Genomic DNA, 20463 nt, shown 5'->3' on the forward strand with positions numbered 1-20463 from the left:
AGAGATACAGCAAATCACCTGTCAATTCAGACCAGTGATTATGGGTCAATCAGGTCTCTGGTGACCCGGTGACCCGTATAAAAAAAAAAAAAGGGTGAATGGGGCTGTCCGAGACAGCCCCATTTACCCTTACCTAGCAGGAGTGAGGTGGCACGGGTGCCGCCTCACGATCACGTGATTGATCAGTCGGAACGACCGACCAATCACGACCTTGCTGGGCGGTGATCAGGCCGGCGATCATGGCGGCGATCAGGGCCGGCGGGGATCTCCTACCTCTCCCTGGTCTGGCGCGGGTCCCCTCTGGTGCAGAATACAGCAGGAGATGAGGCCTGTTCACCTCCTGCTGTTGCTTAGCAACAACTCTCAGCATGCAAAGCCAAAGGGCATGTTGGGAGCTGTAGTTTAGCAACAGCTTGAATTCCAACTACAACTCCCAGCATGCCCTTTGGTAATCTGTGCATGCTGGGGGTTGTAGTTATGCAACAGCTGGAGGCAGCTCAAACTCTCAGCTCAAACTCACTGTAAACCACCCTGTGTGAATGTACCCTAAAAACACTACACTACACTACACTACACCTACACAAAATAAAAAGTAGAACAATACATATGCCACTACACAGCCCCCCCCAATGGAAAAAACAAAAATGTCTGGTACAGCACTGTTTCCAAAACGGAGCCTCCACCTATTGAAAAACAACTCCCAGTAATGCCGGACATCCACTGACTGAGTTTAGCAACAGCTGGAGACACCCCGTTTGGGAAACACTGCCGTAGGGTATTTTTGTGGCGGTTCCAAATACCTAATTTAGTCCTCAAATGCGCATGGCGTTCTCTCAGTTCGGAGCCCTGTCGTATTTCAAGGAAACAGTTTATTGCCACATATGGGGTACCTCCGTACTCGGGAGAAAATTTGTTACAAATTTTGGGGGGGATTTTTCTCCTTTTACCCCTTATGAAAAGGTAAAGTTGGGGTCTACACCAGCATGTTAGTGTAAAAAATAAAAAATGTTACACTAACATGGTGGTGTTACCCCATACTTTTAATTTTCACAAGCGGTAAAAGGAAAAAAAGACCCAATTTCTCCTGAGTACAGAACTACCCGATATGTGAGCGTAAAATGCTCTGCGGGCACACAACATGGCTCAGGAGTGAGAGTGCCATGTACTTTTGAGGTCTAAATTGGTGATTTGCACAGGGGTGGCTGATTTTACAGCAGTTCTGACTTAAAAGCAAAACAATAAATACCCAGATGTGACCCCATTTTGGAAACTACACCCCTCACGGAATGTAACAAGGGGTATAGTTGAATGTGAAAATGAAGAAAAAAAATTATTTTCACTAAAATGCTGGTGTTAACCTACATTTTTAATTTTCACAAGGGGAATAGCAAAAATGCCCCCCAAATTTGTAACCCCATCTCTTCTGAGTATGTAAATACCCCATGTTTGGACGTCAAGTGCACTGCACTACAATGCTCAGAAGAGAAGAGGTCACATTTAGCTTTTGGAAAGCAAATTTTGCTGAAATGGTTTTTGGGGGCATGTCACATTTAGGAAGCCCCTATGGTGCCAGAACAGCAAAAAAGTGGCATACTATTTTGGAAACTACACCCCCTCAAGGAACGTAACAAGGGGTACAGTGAGCCTTAACACCCCACAGGTGCTTGACAAATTTCCGCTAAATTTGGACGTTAAAATGGAAAATTTTATTTTTTTCACTAAAATGCTGGTGTTACCCCAAATTTTTCATTTTCACAAAGGGTAATTGGGGAAAAACGTTTCCCAAAATGTGTAACCCCATTTCTTCTGAGTATGGAAATACCCCATATGTGGATGTAAAGTGCTCTGCGGGCGAACTACAATGCTCAGAAGAGTAGGAGCGCCATTGAGCTTTTGGTGAGAGAATTTGGTTGGAATAGAAATGGGAGGCCGTGTGCATTTACAAAGCCCCCCGTGGTGCCAGAACAGTGGACCCCCGCATGTTACCCAATTTTGGAAACTACACCCCTTTAATAGGGGGTGCAGTTAACATTTAAACCCCACTGGACCACTGTTCTAAAAATCTGTCAGACACCTGAAGGGTGTAAATGCTCACTGTACCCCTTGTTACATTATGTGTGGGATGTAGTTTCCAAAATGGGGTCACATGTAGAGGGGGGGAGCCACTGTTCTGGCACTATGGGGGCTTTGTAAACACGCATGGCCTTCAATTCCGGACACATTCTCTCTCCAAAAGCCCAATGGTACTCTTTCTTTTCTGAGCATTGTAGTTTGCTCGCAGAGCACTTTACATCCACATATGGGGTATGTGCTAACTCTTTTTTTCCTATTCTCCCTTGTGAAAATGAAAAATGTAGGGTAAGTCATTTTCACATCCAACACCTGTGGGGTGTTAAGGCTCACTATACCCCTTGTTACATTCCGTGAGGGGTGTAGTTTCCAAAATGGGGTCACATCTGGGTATTTATTGTTTTGCGTTTATGTCAAAACTGCTGTAAAATCAGCCACCCCTGTGCAAATCACCAATTTAGACCTCAAATGCACATGGCATGCTCTCACTCCTGAGCCATGTTGTGTGCCCGCAGACCACTTTACGCCCACATATGGGGTAGTTCTGTACTCAGGAGAAATTGCGTTACAAATTTTGGGGGTCTTTTTTTCCTTTTACCGCTTGTGAAAATTAAAAGTATGGGGCAACACCAGCATGTTAGTGGAAACATTTGCTGGTGTAGACCCAACTATACCTTTTCATAAGGGGTAAAAGGAGAAAAAGTCCCCCAAAATTTGTAACGCAATATGTGGCCCTAAACTGTTTCCTTGAAATACGATAGGGCTCCCTATTTCCCTGTTTGGGAAATGCTGCTGTAGGGTATTTTTGGTATCGGAGGCAAGTGTAATTCTTGGATCCGGGTCCATCCCTATGCAATATTTGGGCCTCATGGTGCTCTCTCACTTCGAAACACTGTCGTATTTCAAGGCAACAGTTTAGGGCCACATATGGGGCATTTCTGTACTCGGGAGAAATTGCCTAACAAATTTTGGGGGCTTTTTCTCCTTTTACCCCTTATGAAAAGGTAAAGTTGGGGTCTACTCCAGCATGTTATCGTAAAAAAAAAAAATTTCATTTTTTACACTAACATGCTGGTGTTGCCCCATACTTTTAATTTTCACAAGAGGTAAAAGGAAAAAAGACCCCCAAAATTTGTAACGCAATTTCTCCTGAGTACGGAAATAACCAATATGTGGACATAAAATGCTCTGCGGGCGCACAACAAGGCTCAAGAGTGAGAGAACACCATGTACATTAGAGGTGATTTGCACAGGAGTGGCTGATCGTTACAGCGGTTCTGTAAACACAAAAAAACATAAACACAAAAAAAAAAACACCCACATGTGACCCCATTTTGGAAACTACACCCCTCACGGAACGTAACAAGGGGTACAGTGAGCCTTAACACCCCACAGGTGTTTGACGAATTTTCGTTAAAGTTGGATGTGAAAATGAAAATTTTTTATTTTTTCACAAAAATGCTGCTGTTATCCCAAATTTTTCATTTTCACAAGGCCTTTTACATCCACATATGGGGTATTTCCATACTCAGAAGAAACGGGGTTACATATTTTGGGGGGCATTTTCTTCTCTTACCTCTTGTAAATTATTGTTCTTTTTAATCAACTGGTGCCAGAAAGTTAAACAGACAAATGTAAATTTCTTCTATTAAAAAATCTTAATCCTTCCAGTACTTTTTAGGGGCTGTATACTACAGAAGAAATTATTTTCTTTTTGGATTTTTTAATAGAAGTAATTTACAAATCTGTTTAACTTTCTGGCACCAGTTGATTTAACCCCTTAAGGACCCAGCCAATTTTCACTGTAGGACCCGGCCATTTTTTGAACATCTGACCACTTTCACTTTAAGCATTAATAACTCTGAGATGCTTTTACCTTTCATTCTGATTCGAGAATGTTTTTTCGTGACATATTATACTTTATGTTAGTGGTAAAATTTTGTAGATACTTGCATCATTTCTTGGTGAAAAATTCAAAAATTTGATGAAAAAATTGAAAATTTTGCATCTTTTTTTTACTTTGAAGCTCTCTGCTAATAAGGAAAATGAATATTCCAAATAAATTATATATTGATTCACATATACAATATGTCTGCTTTATGTTTGCATCATAAAGTTGACATGTTTTTACTTTTGGAAGACATCAGAGGGCTTCAAAGTATAGCAGCAACTTTTCACTAAATTTTCAAAATCGAAAATTTTCAGGGACCAGTTCACTTTTGAAGTAGATTTGAAGGGCTTTCATATTAGAAATACCCCATAAATGACCCCATTATAAATACTGAACCCCTCAAAGTATTGAAAATTACATTTAAAAGGTTTGTTAACCCTTTAGGTGTTTCACAGGAATAGCAGCAAATTGAAGGAGAAAATTCAAAATCTTCATTTTTTACACTGGCATGTTCTTGTAGACCCAGTTATTGAATTTTACAAGGGGTAAAAGGAGAGAAATCTTCCTAAAATGTGTAACCCAATTTCTCTCGAGTAAGAAAATACCTCATATGTGTATGTCAAGTAATCGGCGGGCGCAGTAGACTGCTCAGAAGGGAAGGAGCGACAGTGGGATTTTGGATAGTGAGTTTTTCTGAAATGGTTTTTGGGGGGCATGTCACATTTAGGAAACCCCTATGGTGCAAGAACGTCAAAAAAACCACATGGTATACTATTTTGGAAACTACACCCCTCAAGGCACATAACAAGGGGTCCAGTATCACCATGCCTACTACCAGTCTTACTACAAAAATGGCTGCTGGTACTTGTCCTGGACGTGGGCACATGGCTGGTGCCCACAGTGCTGGTACTGCTATGAACATGCTTAATGGCAGAGGACATGGCAGGGGTGTTCTTTATCCCCTACTGAAACAATTAGACATTGGGGGAGATTTATCAAAACCTGTCCAGAGCAACCAATCAGATTGCTTCTTTCATTTATGAAAAGGCCAGTGTAAAATGAAAGAAGCAATGTGATTGGTTGCTATGGGCACCTCAGCAACCTTTCCTCTCGACAGGTTTTGATAAATCTCCCCCAAACTCAGAAAAATATGTTGTTGTTTTTTGCCCATTTGTTTACCACCTATACATGTGCCACATAAAATGGCATGGTTGAGAAAATTAGACAATGTGTTAATGTGGAGGGTTTTTTTTAGTGGAGGTTTTTCCACACCTACATATGTGTTCCATTAGCAAACACTAGCAGGATTGTGTCTGTGCTTAGACACCTGTGTGCAAATGTGACACACAGCTTTTGTTTGGACATCTCTTTCCCTTTACTGTACCATCTTTTTCCCCTCAGTGTAGGACACTTTACACCGATTTTTGCCTTGACAAAACTAATGCAGCCCACAATATATATTGCTTTTGTATTGTAGAAGTGCAGCTGTGCTTGGGCTCTAAACACACTGTCCCTCACAGTCAGAGATTTTCTCATGACCCTGACCAAACGAATGCAACTGCTTCATGTATGGTCCTTTGGTATTGTAGAAGGAACGCAGTACTTATCAGGGATTTGAACACACACTATCCATCACAAGGAGATGTTCAGCTCTTCCTCTTAAAATGGCCGCTGCAGCTGCGATTTATCTTGTGCCTTTGATCCCTATACTGCCCTCTTATTGGGTGAGAACTGTATGCAACCATTATTGACTAGCCTGATACCATCTGATCTTCCAAAGTATTCACGGTTACCCTAACATCATATCTGTGTCCCTCCTCTCTTCTATTCTCATATGGCACCCACGCCATGTTACCAGGTTTTTCCTTGGCAAACCTTGGTTTTAAGGGTTTGGTTCACTCAACACTATTCCTGATTTTAAGGGATTCTTTGATGACAGGGTTTGTTCCACAAGACTAGAGTTTGGCAAATTTGGTGCCAATATTTAAAAAGGGGTCAAAAAGTGATCAACAGCTCGGCATGGGTTTATAATGCATCAGTCCTGTCAGATTAATGTGATCAGCTTCTACAAGGAAGTGAGTTCTAGATTTGACCTAGGTAAGGCTGTGGATGTTGTGTATTGGGACTTTTTAAAGGCATTTGATATTGTGCCACATAAAAAGCTGGTGCATTAATTGAGGATCTGGGGACTAGGGAGAATGAATATATGTAAATGGTTAGCAACTGGCTCAATAATAGGAAATAGAGGGTAGTTGTTAATAAAACATACTCTTATTTGCTAACAGTTAATAGTGAGGTACCAGAGAGGTTAGTATTGGGTTTTATTTCAATATGTTTATTAATGATGTTATATTAAGATTATGGAGTATAATTTTAATAATTGCAGATAATACTAAGCTTTGCAAGGTAATTGTCACAGAAGAGGATAATATCACACTATTGAATAAATGGAGAAAGCTGGAGGTTAGGTCATAAAAGTTTAACCTGGGTAAATGTAAGGTTATGCACTTGGGATGAGCCATAAGGTGTATGTCTATGTAGTATAATAGTAAAACATTGGGTAAAGCCAACACTGAAAATAACTTGGGGATACGGTGGACAGTAAACTACATTTTAGTGACCATTGCCAGGCAAGGACTGCCAAAGAAAATAATCAAAGGATGCATCAAAAGAGATTCAGACACTGGAGGCAGAAACATAATTTTGCCTCTATACAAATCACTAATAAGACCGCACTTCCACAGTATATTATGCTCAGTTTTGGCACCTATATAAAAGAAGGACATTGCGGAACTGGAGAAGGTTGAGGTTGAGACTGGTAGGGGCGATCTGATCACAATGTACAAATATATAAATGGACAATAGACATCTTTGTCTTGATCATATTATCAATAGGCCAGTAACCATGACAAGGACGATCCTCTACATCTAGAGGAAAGAAGGTTTCACTGTCATCACAGATTCTTTACTGTAAGAGCAGTGAGACTATGGAACTCTGCCACATGATGTTGTGATGGTTGAATTGTTAAAAAGGGGCCTGGATGCCTTTCTTGAAAAATATAATACTACAAGCTATCGTTAATAGATTTCTGGAGGTGGGACGTTGATCCAGGGATTTATTCTGATTGACATATTTGGAAACGGGTAGGAATTATTCCCCTAGTAGGGAGTAATTGGCATCAGCCTCAAAGAGAAATTTTGCCTTCCCCCGGATCAACACAGTAGAATTAAGGGTTAAAGTTGATGGACTGTTGCCTTTTCTCAACCTTATGAACTATGTAACTGTGTAAAAAGACCAACCAAAAATGTTTGCAATAAAAACGAATTTTATTAGAGAAGCCAAATCCAATGTTATTGCATTTAAATAGACATTAGTAACACAGTTGGGTGGATTAAGTGGCCACTGCTGAACAAACTAAAGAAAAACTCAATAATCCTACCCCTAGAATATTAGTAACTACTACAGAGAGTCACTACTATGTACTCATGTGCTGTATAATTTTATGAGTGGTTGTGGCTTTAGCACGATCAGGGTGCACAAGTAAACAGTGTAATACATCTGAATTTATTTTAAAACAAATACATTTGATACATTTAACGGTGAACAGAAAGGCACTTGGTGCATGAAAAGTAAAAAAAATATATGTTTTTGAGAGAATAAACAATAGGTTGCACACTGGATCAAACAAGGATGTAGAACTGAGATAGAACATTTCCTTTGTGTCAACCAGTGAATGAAGGGGTCAAATAGTTAATTTCAATTATTACAGAAATTTCAGCTAGTTCTCATGAGTTGCACATCTGAACTGGGCAGACCATGGTTGGCTCTGCCCATGAGGAAATAAAAAGGTCAATTCTCCCTTACTGCACACCTGGGAGCTAAACCTTCATTTTAACCATCTAAGGGCAAGTCAGTGCTTGTGACAATCTCAGGTATACACTGTGACAGCTGCTGTGTGGAGAGTAGAAGTCTTTTTATTTTAATAGTGGTTGGACCTTCTGCATGGCTTCTGTGTTGCAGTAGTCGGACGCCATATTGGTGCATTTGAAATAGAACGAATTTGCTTCATTGCCAAGACAGCCTCCAACACTTGTCACCTTCTCATGGATTGAAGAGGGATAAATAAAGTTGTGATACAGTCTTAAGGCACGTGACGTGATAAGGAGTAGGATTATTCACTTGCTTTTGTTCCATTGTAATCAGCATCTCGTGATTCAGCATCTTCCTCAGACCCGTCAGCTGCATTTTCTACAGCTCTTCTGTTTCCCGCGGATCGTCTAGGTGGGGCAAATGAGGCTGGCTCATTTCCCCTCCTGTCAGATTCAAGAAGTATTGTTAGACCTGTTTTATTTTGGCAGCTGAGCTGGTTGTTGTACTCTCTGCTGCTAAAGATTCACCGTTTCTGAGTAACTGATCAGTAGTCTAAAATATTTAAAGGGATGTCAAATTTGCTTATCAGAAAAACTATGGAAACGAATTTCAATTATTAAAATGTGAATATAATCTGGTTACAAACAAATGCTATTCTTTGAATGATGAAAAGTTTTAACATTTTCTAATATACTTTTTGTGTTATTCAATAGTAGCCTTAAAACGCCTTCCCGATCATGTGATGGGTTTATAACAAGACTACTATAATATCTGTACTGTGCCTATTAAGAGCCATACACCCGCATGTCCATCAGATCCCAGGACAGAGGATTTTTGTAATCTTGAAAATTGTGAGCCGTGGATAATACAGAATGTATATAGGAAAATGTATAATGTTTCATTATATAATGAAAAGCTTTTATTTGCTTAAAATAGAATTACACCATTTATGTCCCATTTGGCCATTTGATAAGGTCGTAATAAGAGTGACCAGGGTTTGGTTTCTCTGGACCATTTCAGTAGGAAGAGGACTGTTCGTGAAGTCTAAATGCTATTTCAGTGGAGGACACACATGGTATTTTTAAAGAGAAACCCTCTTGTATTAAAGGTCCCACAAGGCCTATGTCTTATAGTAAGATTCTCTTTGTGGCCCACTGCAGCAAATCACAGCTCTGTTTTCATTTTACTAGAACAATTTGAGAAATAAATTCTGCATTCTGATTGGTTTCTTTTTGCAGAAAAGAGAATCTTACTATAAGTCAGCTAAATAAATTTCCCCAGTTTATTACTCATGTAAATTACACAAATCATTAAAAGATGAATATTTTTCACGGTAGACATTTCCTTTAAATATATGTATCTGTAACAGAGAAAAAGAAACAGATACATTGCATACACATCATATGCAGTTATCCTGTAATAAGAAGTGAATTAGTGTGAAAGTGAGCGCATGGTTGACAGTGACCTTAAATGGGTTAGCCCACAAACAAAAATGTAGGCTTCCTGGCCATCGCAGCCCGGTTGCAAATGCCTGCTATGGTCAGAAAGCTAAAAACAGCCTAGTCGGCTACCCTACAAAAAATATAGACAATGCTTTGCTGTTCACATAACTCCTTGAGCTTCTGATGTTGTGCCATTTGCACAGCTCTCATGTTAAGGGAGTTAAACGACTTGCAAAGACATCTGGTGGTTTTTGGCTCCCCAACCATCTTCAGTGGACCAAACAAGCTGGAAATGACCAGGGAGCATTTTTGTGGGCAAACCCATTTAAGTTACAATGTCCAGTAAGTTATGGCCATGTCCCAAAATTCATGTTCTGCATGCACTTTGTCTTTGGCAATGTTTATGTTACTGCATTGACCATGCAAAGTCTCTTTGATGCAGTTAATAATATGCAGTATTAGCAGGATGTCCTATTACTGTGACTTACCTATTTCAGTATATATGGTGGTATATATCCATCAAAGCCAAAATAATAGAATTTTCCTCATGCAGAATATAAACCTGTATGTCATTTCTCTGATTTTACAAGATACAGCTAACTAATAAGTAAAGTCTAGCATCATTAAACACCCTGGAGTATTTTAGATTTTTATAGTAGTCCACTTTTTAAATGGGATATATTTACATAATGGATACTTGGAGAACCCCCCCAAAAATGTTATTGGGCCCCCAATGATTTTTAGGCAACACATATCTCCTCCATTATAAACAGAATATATTAGGCAAATAAAAAAAGGTGAATCTGACCTTCCCTAAACAAAAAGCAGCTATTTCCCAGCCAGTTCATGCATTACACAACAGTGGGCATCATACACGCATAAGAATGCATTAGCCGTGTGATGCCGTGGTTGGGAAAGTGAACACTTGCTGACAGGTCCCTTTGCATTTTACAGATAATTGCTGAGAGTTCCGGCAGCAGGACACTCTCTGATAGGCTTATGGTCAATGGACTAGCCCCAATAAAAGGGAACAACGCTTTTTTTTTATATTATCATCTGTCTGAGAAATGTGTTTATACTTTTATATATTAGGCATGGGGGTTTTAAGAAACAGATTCTGTCTCTATAAAAAAAAAAAAGTATCAAAATGTTTAAATAAGGGTAAGCATTACCCAAACATATATGTGCAATATTCCTAATATACAGTAAATTAAAGCTTAGTTAATGATGACATATAGTGCTCATTATCATGCATGACGGACACATTCCACATGACAATGGAGAGACTAAAGTGTGTTAAGTTAGTGAAGTGCAGTATACGGTCTACAATATGTCCATATGAGTGTAGAACGTTAGTTTTTTTAATTCGCTCAGTTGTATCTCATGAATTAGATTGTATTCATACATAGATGTCCAAGCCTTCAGATTTTGCAGAAAAAGGGTGGATATTTGAAGACACATTGCATGTTCCATGCTGCCAAATTTTCAGTTTTTGGTTTTATTACTTATATTTTTTGTTTTATAATTTTTAGCTTGCAGTCCAGACATTTGTGGCATTTTTAGATAAGATCTGAGACATTCAATGTGTCTTTAAAAGGGGAATAAAGAATAAGTTAGAAATATGTCCAACTAGGAGGAGCTGCAAAATTGAAGGCATTGGTACCTGCTTAGTCATTGCGTAGTATCCTGTGTCCCTCTGCAATAGAAAGTCTGTAGCTGTTATACCATAACAAGAGAACTTCAAATCAAAGGTAACTAACATTGTAGGTTTCAAAAGGCCGATTAGCAAGTGGCACCCAAAGAAGAAACTCATATTGCATGTAAATCTTTTGTATAACTTCACTCAAACAACATTCTTTTCTAGGTTAAAGCTTAATATCTTTTACCATACAAGGTTATATAATGATATGATGTTAGATAGCTTTGGCACAGTATACTGGCAGACTCAACTCCCCTGATAATATGTCTAAGAAGGAATATGAGTGGTCAGAGTGTCAAATAATAAAAATAGGCCCTTAATGAAGGGTTTCTTTCTGCTCCCACACTAATGATAAAAGTGTCATAAACGGATAAAATATTATGTCAAAATAGACAATTATGGCTGACATCTATTGGTGAACACAAAGCCGACAAAGCTTATTTTAATGCATTCCTTACCAAAAGTGTAACTTGAAGCTATTGGGCCCTAAGCCAATACTTGCAACCTAGCTACCATGTGCCAAAAGTTGACAGGCGATTTACTTTATTAACCCATCAGGTTATACATTAGAGCAGATACTAATTGCTCAATGTCCCCAGATGCCATCTTTCATTGTTCCAGTGCAGGTTACAAAAATAAATGATTGTCGGCAAAATCTCCACTGACCCAGTCTGCTCTGTAATGGTATGGTTGAATCTCAATAACTACTTTTACTTGTCCCTAAGCTACATTATTACAAAAGAATCTGCATCATTTAATGACTGTTATCATGAAGCTGTTACTAGTTTTAGTCTTAGTCGTCTGTCTTGCAGCTTCAATCTGGCTTACTTTTTAATGTATTTTTCTTTAAACAGCTGCACCTTTACTACAGGATGGTAACTTTTCTCGTCACCTAATTTTTGCTTAGAAATATTAATTATAAAAAAATAAAAATAATAATAGTAAAAAAAAATATATAGGAACCAATCAACCATAACATTAAAACCACCTGCCCAAAATTGTGTGGGTCCCCATCATGTCACCAAAACAGCTCTGATCTAGACATAAATTTCACACTAAGACTTCAGCAGCAGATCCTTCAAGTGCTGTAAATTGTAAGGAGTGTACTTGACCTGCGACAATGTGTAGGCAGATGATATGTATCAAAGTAAAATCCACATGATGGCAGGACCCAAAGATTCCCAGCAGAACACTGCCCAGAGCATCTTACTAACTCTCCCGGGTTGTCTTTTTCCCATAGTATCCTGCTGCAATCTCTTCGCTAGGTAAACATAGCGCATGCAACCTGCCGTCCGTATAGGTCACCTTCTTCCAGTGCTCCATCGTCTCATTCCTCTGTTCATGTACCCATAAACGGCTCTTTCAGCGATGCACAGAGTTAAGCATGGGCACTCTGACTGGTCTGCAGCTACGCAGGAAAATATTGTGCACTGTTGGTCTGGCAATTTTCTTTCAAAGAAAATGTTTAAGCCATATGTGCTACAGTAGCTCTTCTGTGGGAATATATCAGAAAGGTTAACCTTCCTTCTCCACATGCATCAATAACCCTTGGGTGCTCACCCTTTACCCAGTTCTTGGACCACTTTAGGCAGATATAAGGCACTGCTTACCAGGAGCACCTCACAGGACCTACTGAAGATGTTCTGACCTAGACATTTTGCCATCACAATTTGGCCCTTGTCAACATCAATCAGATAATTACACTTGACCATTTTTTCTGCATTTAACACATTAGCTCCATGAACTAAATTTAGCTTTATGTACTTTATGCTTCTGCCTTCTGTATGCCACTCCCTGAAAAGTATAATTTCCATAAAATAAATAATAAATAAAATAAAGGTTTTTCCTTAATTTGTCTGTGTTTTTAATGTTATGGCTGAATGGTATATATGGCCAGCACCTAATTTTTAGAGCAATCACTTTCCATGCATATTTACTGTGTGGAGCCAACACATATAATGCTTTTACCTGAGTTTGCTCTTAAGTCCACTGAGTTCTCTTGTCAGCGTGTCATTGCTTTCAGTGGCCTCATCCAGCTCTCTCTGCAATTTCCTGCGGTTAGCATTGAGACGCTGTGTTTCTTCCTCAGCCTCCTCCAGCTGCCGCTTCAGTTGCTTCTGTTTTAGACTTGCCTTATCGGCCTAAAATTTGACAGAATTGATACATAAATATATTGCGTTTAGAACATATTTAGCCTAAATTGAAAATTTGTACTAAAGCATCTGCATGATATGGTGCCTTAGATCATAATCTGGCATGGAGCCACAAGGGTCCCTTAGGGGTTTAGTTTTTAAAGTGACGATTCAGCTCTGTACCAGAATCGTGCTCTGAACAGCTGCTGCAGTGCTTTAACCATGAGATATGGAAGAGACTGTACTACTCTTAGCCTCAACTGAAGTAAATTAGAGGACTTTTAAGGACTTTAGAGACTCCTATAGAGTGGGACAAAAAAGTATTTAGGCAGCCACCAATTGTGCAAATTCTCCCACTTAACCCCATAACGACAATGGACGTAAATGTACGTCATGGTGACGTGGTACTTAACGCACCATGACGTACATTTACACGCCGGCATGATCGCAAGCACCGGAGCGGTGCTCACGTCATGCCCGGCAGTCATCAGCAGCCAGGGACCCGCCGGTAATGGCGGACATCCGCGGGGATCCGATCATCCAGCATGGCGACCGGAGGTCCCCTCACCTGGCTCCGGCCGTCTCTCGGGGTCTTCTGCTCTGGTCTGAGATCTTGCAGACCAGAGCAGAAGATCACCGATAATACTGAGCAGTGCTGTGTCCTATACATAGCACTGCACAGTATTAGCAATCAAATGATTGCAATGAATAGTCCCCTATGGGGACATAAAAAGTGTAAAAAAATAAAATAAAATTTAAAATAAATTTTTTTTAAAAAATACCCTCCCCCAATAAAAAAGTACGGTAAAACGTCTGTTTTTCCCATTTTGTTAATCATCCCGTACGGTGAACGGCGTAAATGTAAAAAAATAACAAAAAGTCCAAAATTGCTGCTTTTTTGTCACATTTTATTCCCAAAAAAATTAATAAAAAATGTATAAAAAGTAAAACCTAAGCAAAAGTGATACTGATAAAAACTACAGATCATGGCGCAAAAAATTAGCCCTCATATTGCCCCATAAACGGAAAAATGAGAAAGTTATAGGTAGTCAAAATAGGGCAATTTCAAACATACAAATTTTGTTAAAATTGTTTGAGATTTTTTTTTAAGCAGTACAATTATAGAAAAGAATATAATCATGGATATCATTTTAATCATATTGACCCACAAAATAAAGAAAACATGTCATTTTTACCAGAAAGTGTACAGCGCGAAAACAAAACCTTCCAAAATTTGCTAAATTGCGGTTTTCTTTTAAATTTTCCCTCATAAATAATATTTGTTTGGTTGCGTCGTACATTTTATGGTAAAATAAGTGATGTAATTACAAACTACAATTGGTGACGCAAAAAACAAGCCCTCATATGGGTCTGTGGATGGAAATATAAGAGAGTTATGATTTTTAGAAGGCGAGAAGGAAAAAACGAAAATGCAAAAATAAAATTGGTCTGGTCCTTAAGGACAAAATGGGCCTGGTCATTAAGGGGTTAAAAAGATGAGAGAGGCCTGTAATTTTCATCATAGGTATACCTCAACTATGAGAGATATAATGAGAAAAAAAAATCCATAAAATCACATGGATTTTTAAAGAATTTATTTGCAAATTATGGTGGAAAATCAGTATTTGGTCACCTACAAACAAGCAAGTTTTCTTGCTCTCACAGACCTGTAACTTATTCTTTAAGAGTCTTCTCTGTCCCCCATTCATTACCTGTATTAATGGCACCTGTTTGAACTTGTTATCAGTATAAAAGACACCTGTCCACAACCTCAAACAGTCACACTCCAAACTCCACTATGGCCAAGACCAAAGAGCTGTCGAAGGACAACAGAAACAAAATTGTAGACCTGCACCATGCTGGGAAGACTGAATCTGCAATAGGCAAGCAGCTTGGTGTGAAGAAATCCACTGTGGGAGCAATTATTAAAAAATGGAAGACATACAAGACCACTGATAATTTCTCCCTCGATCTGGGGCTCCACGCAAGATCTCACCCCGTGGTGTCAAAATGATCCCAAAAACGGTGAGCAAAAATCCCAGACGACACAGGAGGGACCTAGTGAATGGCCTGCAGTGATTTGGGACCATAGTAACAAAGGCTACCATCAGTAACACACTACACCACCGGGGGCTAAAAACATGCAGTGCCAGACATGTCCCCCTGCTTAACCAGTACATTTAAGGGCCTGTCTGAAGTTTGCTAGAGAGCATTTGGATGAATGATCCAGAAGAGTATTGGGAGAATGGCATATGGTCTGATAAAACCAAAGTAGAAATTTTTGGTAAAAACATAACTTGTCGTGTTGGAGGAGAAAGAATGCTGAGTTGCATCCAAAGAACACCATACCTACTGTGAAGCATGGGGGTGGAAACATCATGCTTTGGGGCTGTTTTTCTGCTAAGGGACCAGGACGACTCATCCGTGTAAAGGAAAGAATGAGGCCATGTATCGTGAGATTTTGAGTGAAATCCTCCTTCCATCAGCAAGGGCATTGAAGGCATTGACGTGGCTGGGTATTTCAGCATGACAATGATCCCAAACACACCATCCGGGCAACGAAGGAGTGGCTTCGTAAGAAGCATTTCAAGGCCCTGGAGTGGCCTAGCCAGTCTACAGATCTCAACCCCATAGAAAACCTTTGGAGTGAGTTGAAAGTCTGTGTTGCCCAGCATCAGCCCCAAAATATCACTGCTCTAGAGGAGATCGGCATGAAGGAATGGGCCAAAATACCAGAAACAATGTGTGAAAACCTTGTGAAGACTTACAGAAAATGTTTGACCTCTGTCATTGCCAAGGGTATGTAACAAAGTATTGAGATGAACATTTGTTATTGACCAATAACTTATTTTCCACCATAAGGGTATGTTCACACTACGGAGTTTAAACGGAATCTCTGCTCGCAGAATTCCACAAGCGGAGATTCCATTCTGACGACCGCCACCTAAATACTTCGGCGGTATGACCGCGCAGCACTGTGCCATCACCACTGACGGCTATGTAAAGCTCACGGACTTCCGCGCAAAGAATGAACATGTTCTTTCTTTGCACGGAACAACTTCAGTGGTGGAATTTTCCGCCGCTGAAATTGCTCAGTGTGAAGGGGTTTCGTGGAATGTTTGTGTTCACAGCACGTCATTTCGGGAATTACGTAGTGTGAACATACCCTAATTTGCAAATAAATTCTTTAAAAATCAGACAATGTGATTTTATGGATTTTTTTTTCTCATTATGTCTCTCATAGTTGAGGTATAACTATGATGAAAATTACAGGCCTCTCTCATCTTTTTAAGTGGGAGAAATTGCACTATTGGTGGCTGACTAAATACTTTTTTGCCCCACTGTATCTTTAATGTGTTGAAATGAGTTTACCTGGTCCTTGAACTGCTCAGCCTGCTTTCTTTCATCTTCAACTTGCAGAAGAGCTTCCTTAAGCTTTTTGTCTTTTTGTTTTAATGATTTCAGTGATGCTTGTTTGTCCCTGAAATCAATGAAATAAATAACAATTATAAAACACTGATTTTGTAAGAAAATGTCAGAAGCTTCTGTTACAGCTTCAGCCCACTACAATATGTGGTTCTGTTGTGAAATGAACTACCATTACTAGCATGCAGATAACCAACATGAATACTTTATGTATGTTACTTTATGTAAGAAGTAAACATACATCTGTATGTGCCACCATTGTAGTACACTGAAGGTGATTTACTAAGACTGAATTGTACATGCCATCTCCATAGCATTCGCCAATTCATTAAAAGGCTAAGGCCTGTAATGAATGAGGTGTGGCTGCGCCTGTCCTGCATGCCGCACATAAAAATCTAGTACCAAGCTGGTTTACATTTCAGCTACAAATACAACAACTCACTGGCGTACATTGTAGTAAATTACATGTGAGGATAGGCCACACCCCTATTTACATCCCATCACGCCCCATTTTTGAAACAGGAACGACATAATAGTGAAAAAAGGGGGCAACTTTTGTACAACTAAAAAGCAGCTATAGAGGCATAATAAACCACCTCCACTATGTATAAGATAAAGGAAACTGTTATCCTTCAAAGATACTTGATAAAATGCATACTTGGCTTCCTGTTCTAACTGTTCCTCAAGCTGAGAGATCTTAGCTTCCAATGCAGTAATAGTGGACTTGAATTTGGACTTGACAGAGCCTTCCATTTCCTGCAATTTGCTCTTGAGTTCTTTGTTCTGCCTCTCCAGCTGCATGCGTGCACTCTCATTCTTCTGTGTAGTGCTGCGCTCAGCTGCCAGCTCATTGTTAAGTTGTTCTGCCTGCAAGCAAAAAGAGACAAATTCTATTAAAGCCAGTTCATCTATTATATAATGAAAGCCGTTGTCCTGATTCCTACCTGCTGCACTGCTTTCCTCATTCTGTCACTCATACCCTCCATGTTGCCTTGTTCCTCCTCCAATTCCTCCTCTAGCTGTGCAATTCTGGCTTCCAGGCGACGCTTGTCATCCAGGAGGGCGGATCTATTGGCATGAAATTATTGATCTTGTAAATTATGTACATTATTGTGATAAATGCTTAAATAATGTGTTACAACTTATTACGTTCCAGCTGTAAAACTACAGCTACCAGGTCATCTATGAAACCACTGGTAACTAAAGCATACTGGGAGCTCTCCCTAGTCTCATGACACCTGGTGAGACTCAGTTGGCAAACCACTAATGTACTGCAAACCTTAAGGTAATTAATCCTTCAAGTGTATTGGCGATGTTTCTGCTTCCACCAGCAAACTTATTGGTCGTTCAAAGCTGTCGGGTTACCTCTATTACTAGTGCTTTGGGCCATGCCCCCCCCCCCCCCCCTTATTGTGCTGCTGACCTTCCATTTTGTTTCTGATTCTTCCCTAGGGTGCTCATTCTCTAATTCTTAAAGGGACAGTAAGTGCACCCTACTTAGTCTTGGTATAGGCCACTGCCACACCTTGCCCACCTAGAGTTCTAGTGTTCTAGAAATGGTGTTCCATGTATGCATTTACAGTGTATGAACAACTTTTATTTTATTTTTTTACTTTGTCCCTGCTTGCTGCCCTGTACTATAATGTGCCTCCTGTATCTGACTGTGCTGTTTGCCTCTATCTAGACACCTCTCTGCCTAACCCCTTTGAGCTTGGTACCAGTGTCTCTTGGCCCTTAACGCCAACCACCACCTATACCAGAATCACTGCCAGTGGTAGCGCTTTAGTAGACCTCTACAGTGAAGTACAGATGCCATACAGGGTTAAAAGAGTGAAAACTAGGGGGTTGTGTATACAATGCCCTCTGAAGTAGCCCTAAATGAAACTGGTTAGGTGGAACAATGGAACCACACTTGCTGATCTTTACAGTAATGTTTAATATCTGTTTTGTCTTACTTTTTGGTCTTGAGGGCTTTCACTTACTTTCCTGATGCACTTCCTGCAAGTTCTTCTGAAAGTTCCTCTTTTTCCATCTCTGCTTGTTTTCTTGCTCTCTCGGCAGCAGCCAAATCCTAAAAGAGAAAACATAATCTATTAAATTTTGGGGTTATTTGTTTTTTTACAGGTTCATTTCTTTTCAATGTCATAACTGATCTGTTACCTCTTGTAGTTGTATAAGTTCTGCTTCTAAGCTCTTGGCCTTCTTCTCATTTTCTCTAGCAGTAGCAAAGATCTCCTCTCGTGCTGCACGAGCGTCATCAAGATCTCTCTGGAAGTCTTTCATCTGAGCCTAAAATATATACATAGATATGTTTTAAATTATTTATTTATATATTATTGATATTGATAGCAAGATGTGTGTAAGTGTAGAGTGTGTATTTCTGGTAATCACATAAAGTGATTGTGTATGAGTATGTTTGCAGCTTTATGCTGACCTGCAGCTTCCTCAGTTGCTTGATAGCTTCATCTCTGCCTTTGTTGGCAAAGTCAACCTGTCCTTCTAAATCTTTGAGGTCAACCTCTAATTTTTTCTTGGCTGCAGCTGCCAGTGTTCTCTGTTTCCGTTCATCTTCCAGTTCTGTTTCATACTCATGAACCTTAGAAAATACAAATAAATATTTAATGAAGACTACGCTATTGCTTTGATAACAAATAAATTGTTGCTAAAAAATGTATAACTATTAGCATTGCATTGATACATGTTGTCGATAATCTGTTAGTAACTGTATATTTACGCAGCTGTATCCATAGCCGGTGAATTCGATATTGATAGATAGTACAATGCATTTTTACATATTTCTCATTACCTGTTTGACGAGCTGTCTCCTCTTCTCCTCATTCTGCTCATCTCTAGCTTGTAAATCTCTTTCAAATTGTGCTTTAAGGGCCTGCATGTTGACTTCAAGTCTAAGTTTGGCATCTTCTGTTGCTTGAAGCTCATCTTCTAATTCCTCCAGCTGTGTCTTCATCTCTTCAACCTGTTGTTCAAGGGCTCGCTTTGATTTCTCCAAATCATGGACCTTAGTAAAAAAAAAAAAAACACATTTTTATCATTTTCTTTCAGAGTAATTTTGAATTGCACAATTATGAATATGCTAATGTCTAGAACAAATCTGACAACACTGCCGAAGCAATATATGTTTACATTTAACAATTTACATTACTTACATTCTTGCCTACATCATCCTTAGAGCTGACCAAGTCTTCCATCTCAGCCTTCAGAAGTTTATTGACTCTTTCAAGTTCTTCCTTGGACTGTAAGGCTTCCTCAAGAGTTCTGGCCAGTGATAACGCTTTAGTTTCTTTCTCTCTGGCTTCTGCCTCAGCTCTGTCTCTCTCATCTGCATATTTTGAAGATATATTTTTTTCCTCTGCCAACATCTGCCAATATAACATGAATAGTCAGTCACCTATCTATGAAATGATGACATGGTATAAATATCAGCCTGATGAATTGTGACAAACCTGGTCGAACTTCTTCTGCTTCTTCTCCAAGCTGGACACAAGTTGGCGCTGGTTGTCCAGGTCAACTACTAAGTCATCAAGCTCCTGCTGTAGGCGATTCTTGGTCTTTTCCAGTTTGTCATAGGCAGATGCTTTCTCTTCAAACTGTTGCGTCACGGACTCAATATCTCTTTGGAACTTTTTCTTGCCTTCCTCCATTGCTTCTATTGTAGCAGTAAATTCTTGCAGTTTCCTCTTGGAGTCTTGAAGCTAAAATGAAATGAACAAGTACAATATATTTGATAAATTCGCTAATGGCATTCTGTGTGTCAATATATATAATTTAGTTGTTTTTTTTAGCAATGTAAAACATAGCTAAAATCAAAGTTTAAATGCAGATATGTGTGTTCAATTTTGGAGCAATTGTACCACCACGGGTGTAAATATGGATTTGGCTATGAATTCACTCCTGTCCAGTACATTGGAGGG

General features: G+C 39.5%; 1 protein-coding gene across 6 annotated transcripts in view; it reads right to left on the reverse strand.

Annotated features, from left to right (window-relative positions):
• Positions 1 to 7274: 7274 nt before the first annotated feature.
• LOC130283814 (myosin-11) overlaps positions 7275 to 20463 on the reverse strand; it is a 138414-nt gene continuing 125225 nt past the window's right edge. For 5 of the 6 annotated variants that reach the window (XM_056533324.1, XM_056533325.1, XM_056533327.1 and 2 more), the window contains 11 exons: positions 19996 to 20244; positions 19699 to 19911; positions 19338 to 19550; positions 18966 to 19127; positions 18692 to 18820; positions 18514 to 18602; positions 17476 to 17599; positions 17190 to 17398; positions 16478 to 16586; positions 12942 to 13114; positions 7275 to 8275 (listed from right to left, as the gene is read on the reverse strand). In XM_056533324.1, coding sequence (XP_056389299.1) covers positions 8134 to 8275; positions 12942 to 13114; positions 16478 to 16586; positions 17190 to 17398; positions 17476 to 17599; positions 18514 to 18602; positions 18692 to 18820; positions 18966 to 19127; positions 19338 to 19550; positions 19699 to 19911; positions 19996 to 20244 — 1812 coding nt within the window. In that variant the 3' untranslated portion in view covers positions 7275 to 8133. Of the gene's footprint in view, positions 8276 to 10937; positions 10971 to 12941; positions 13115 to 16477; positions 16587 to 17189; positions 17399 to 17475; positions 17600 to 18513; positions 18603 to 18691; positions 18821 to 18965; positions 19128 to 19337; positions 19551 to 19698; positions 19912 to 19995; positions 20245 to 20463 lie in introns of all 6 variants that reach the window. The other variant, XM_056533328.1, reaches the window with a different exon arrangement.

Source organism: Hyla sarda, chromosome 8 (genome assembly GCF_029499605.1).
Source record: "Hyla sarda isolate aHylSar1 chromosome 8, aHylSar1.hap1, whole genome shotgun sequence".
Taxonomy (NCBI): domain Eukaryota; kingdom Metazoa; phylum Chordata; class Amphibia; order Anura; family Hylidae; genus Hyla; species Hyla sarda.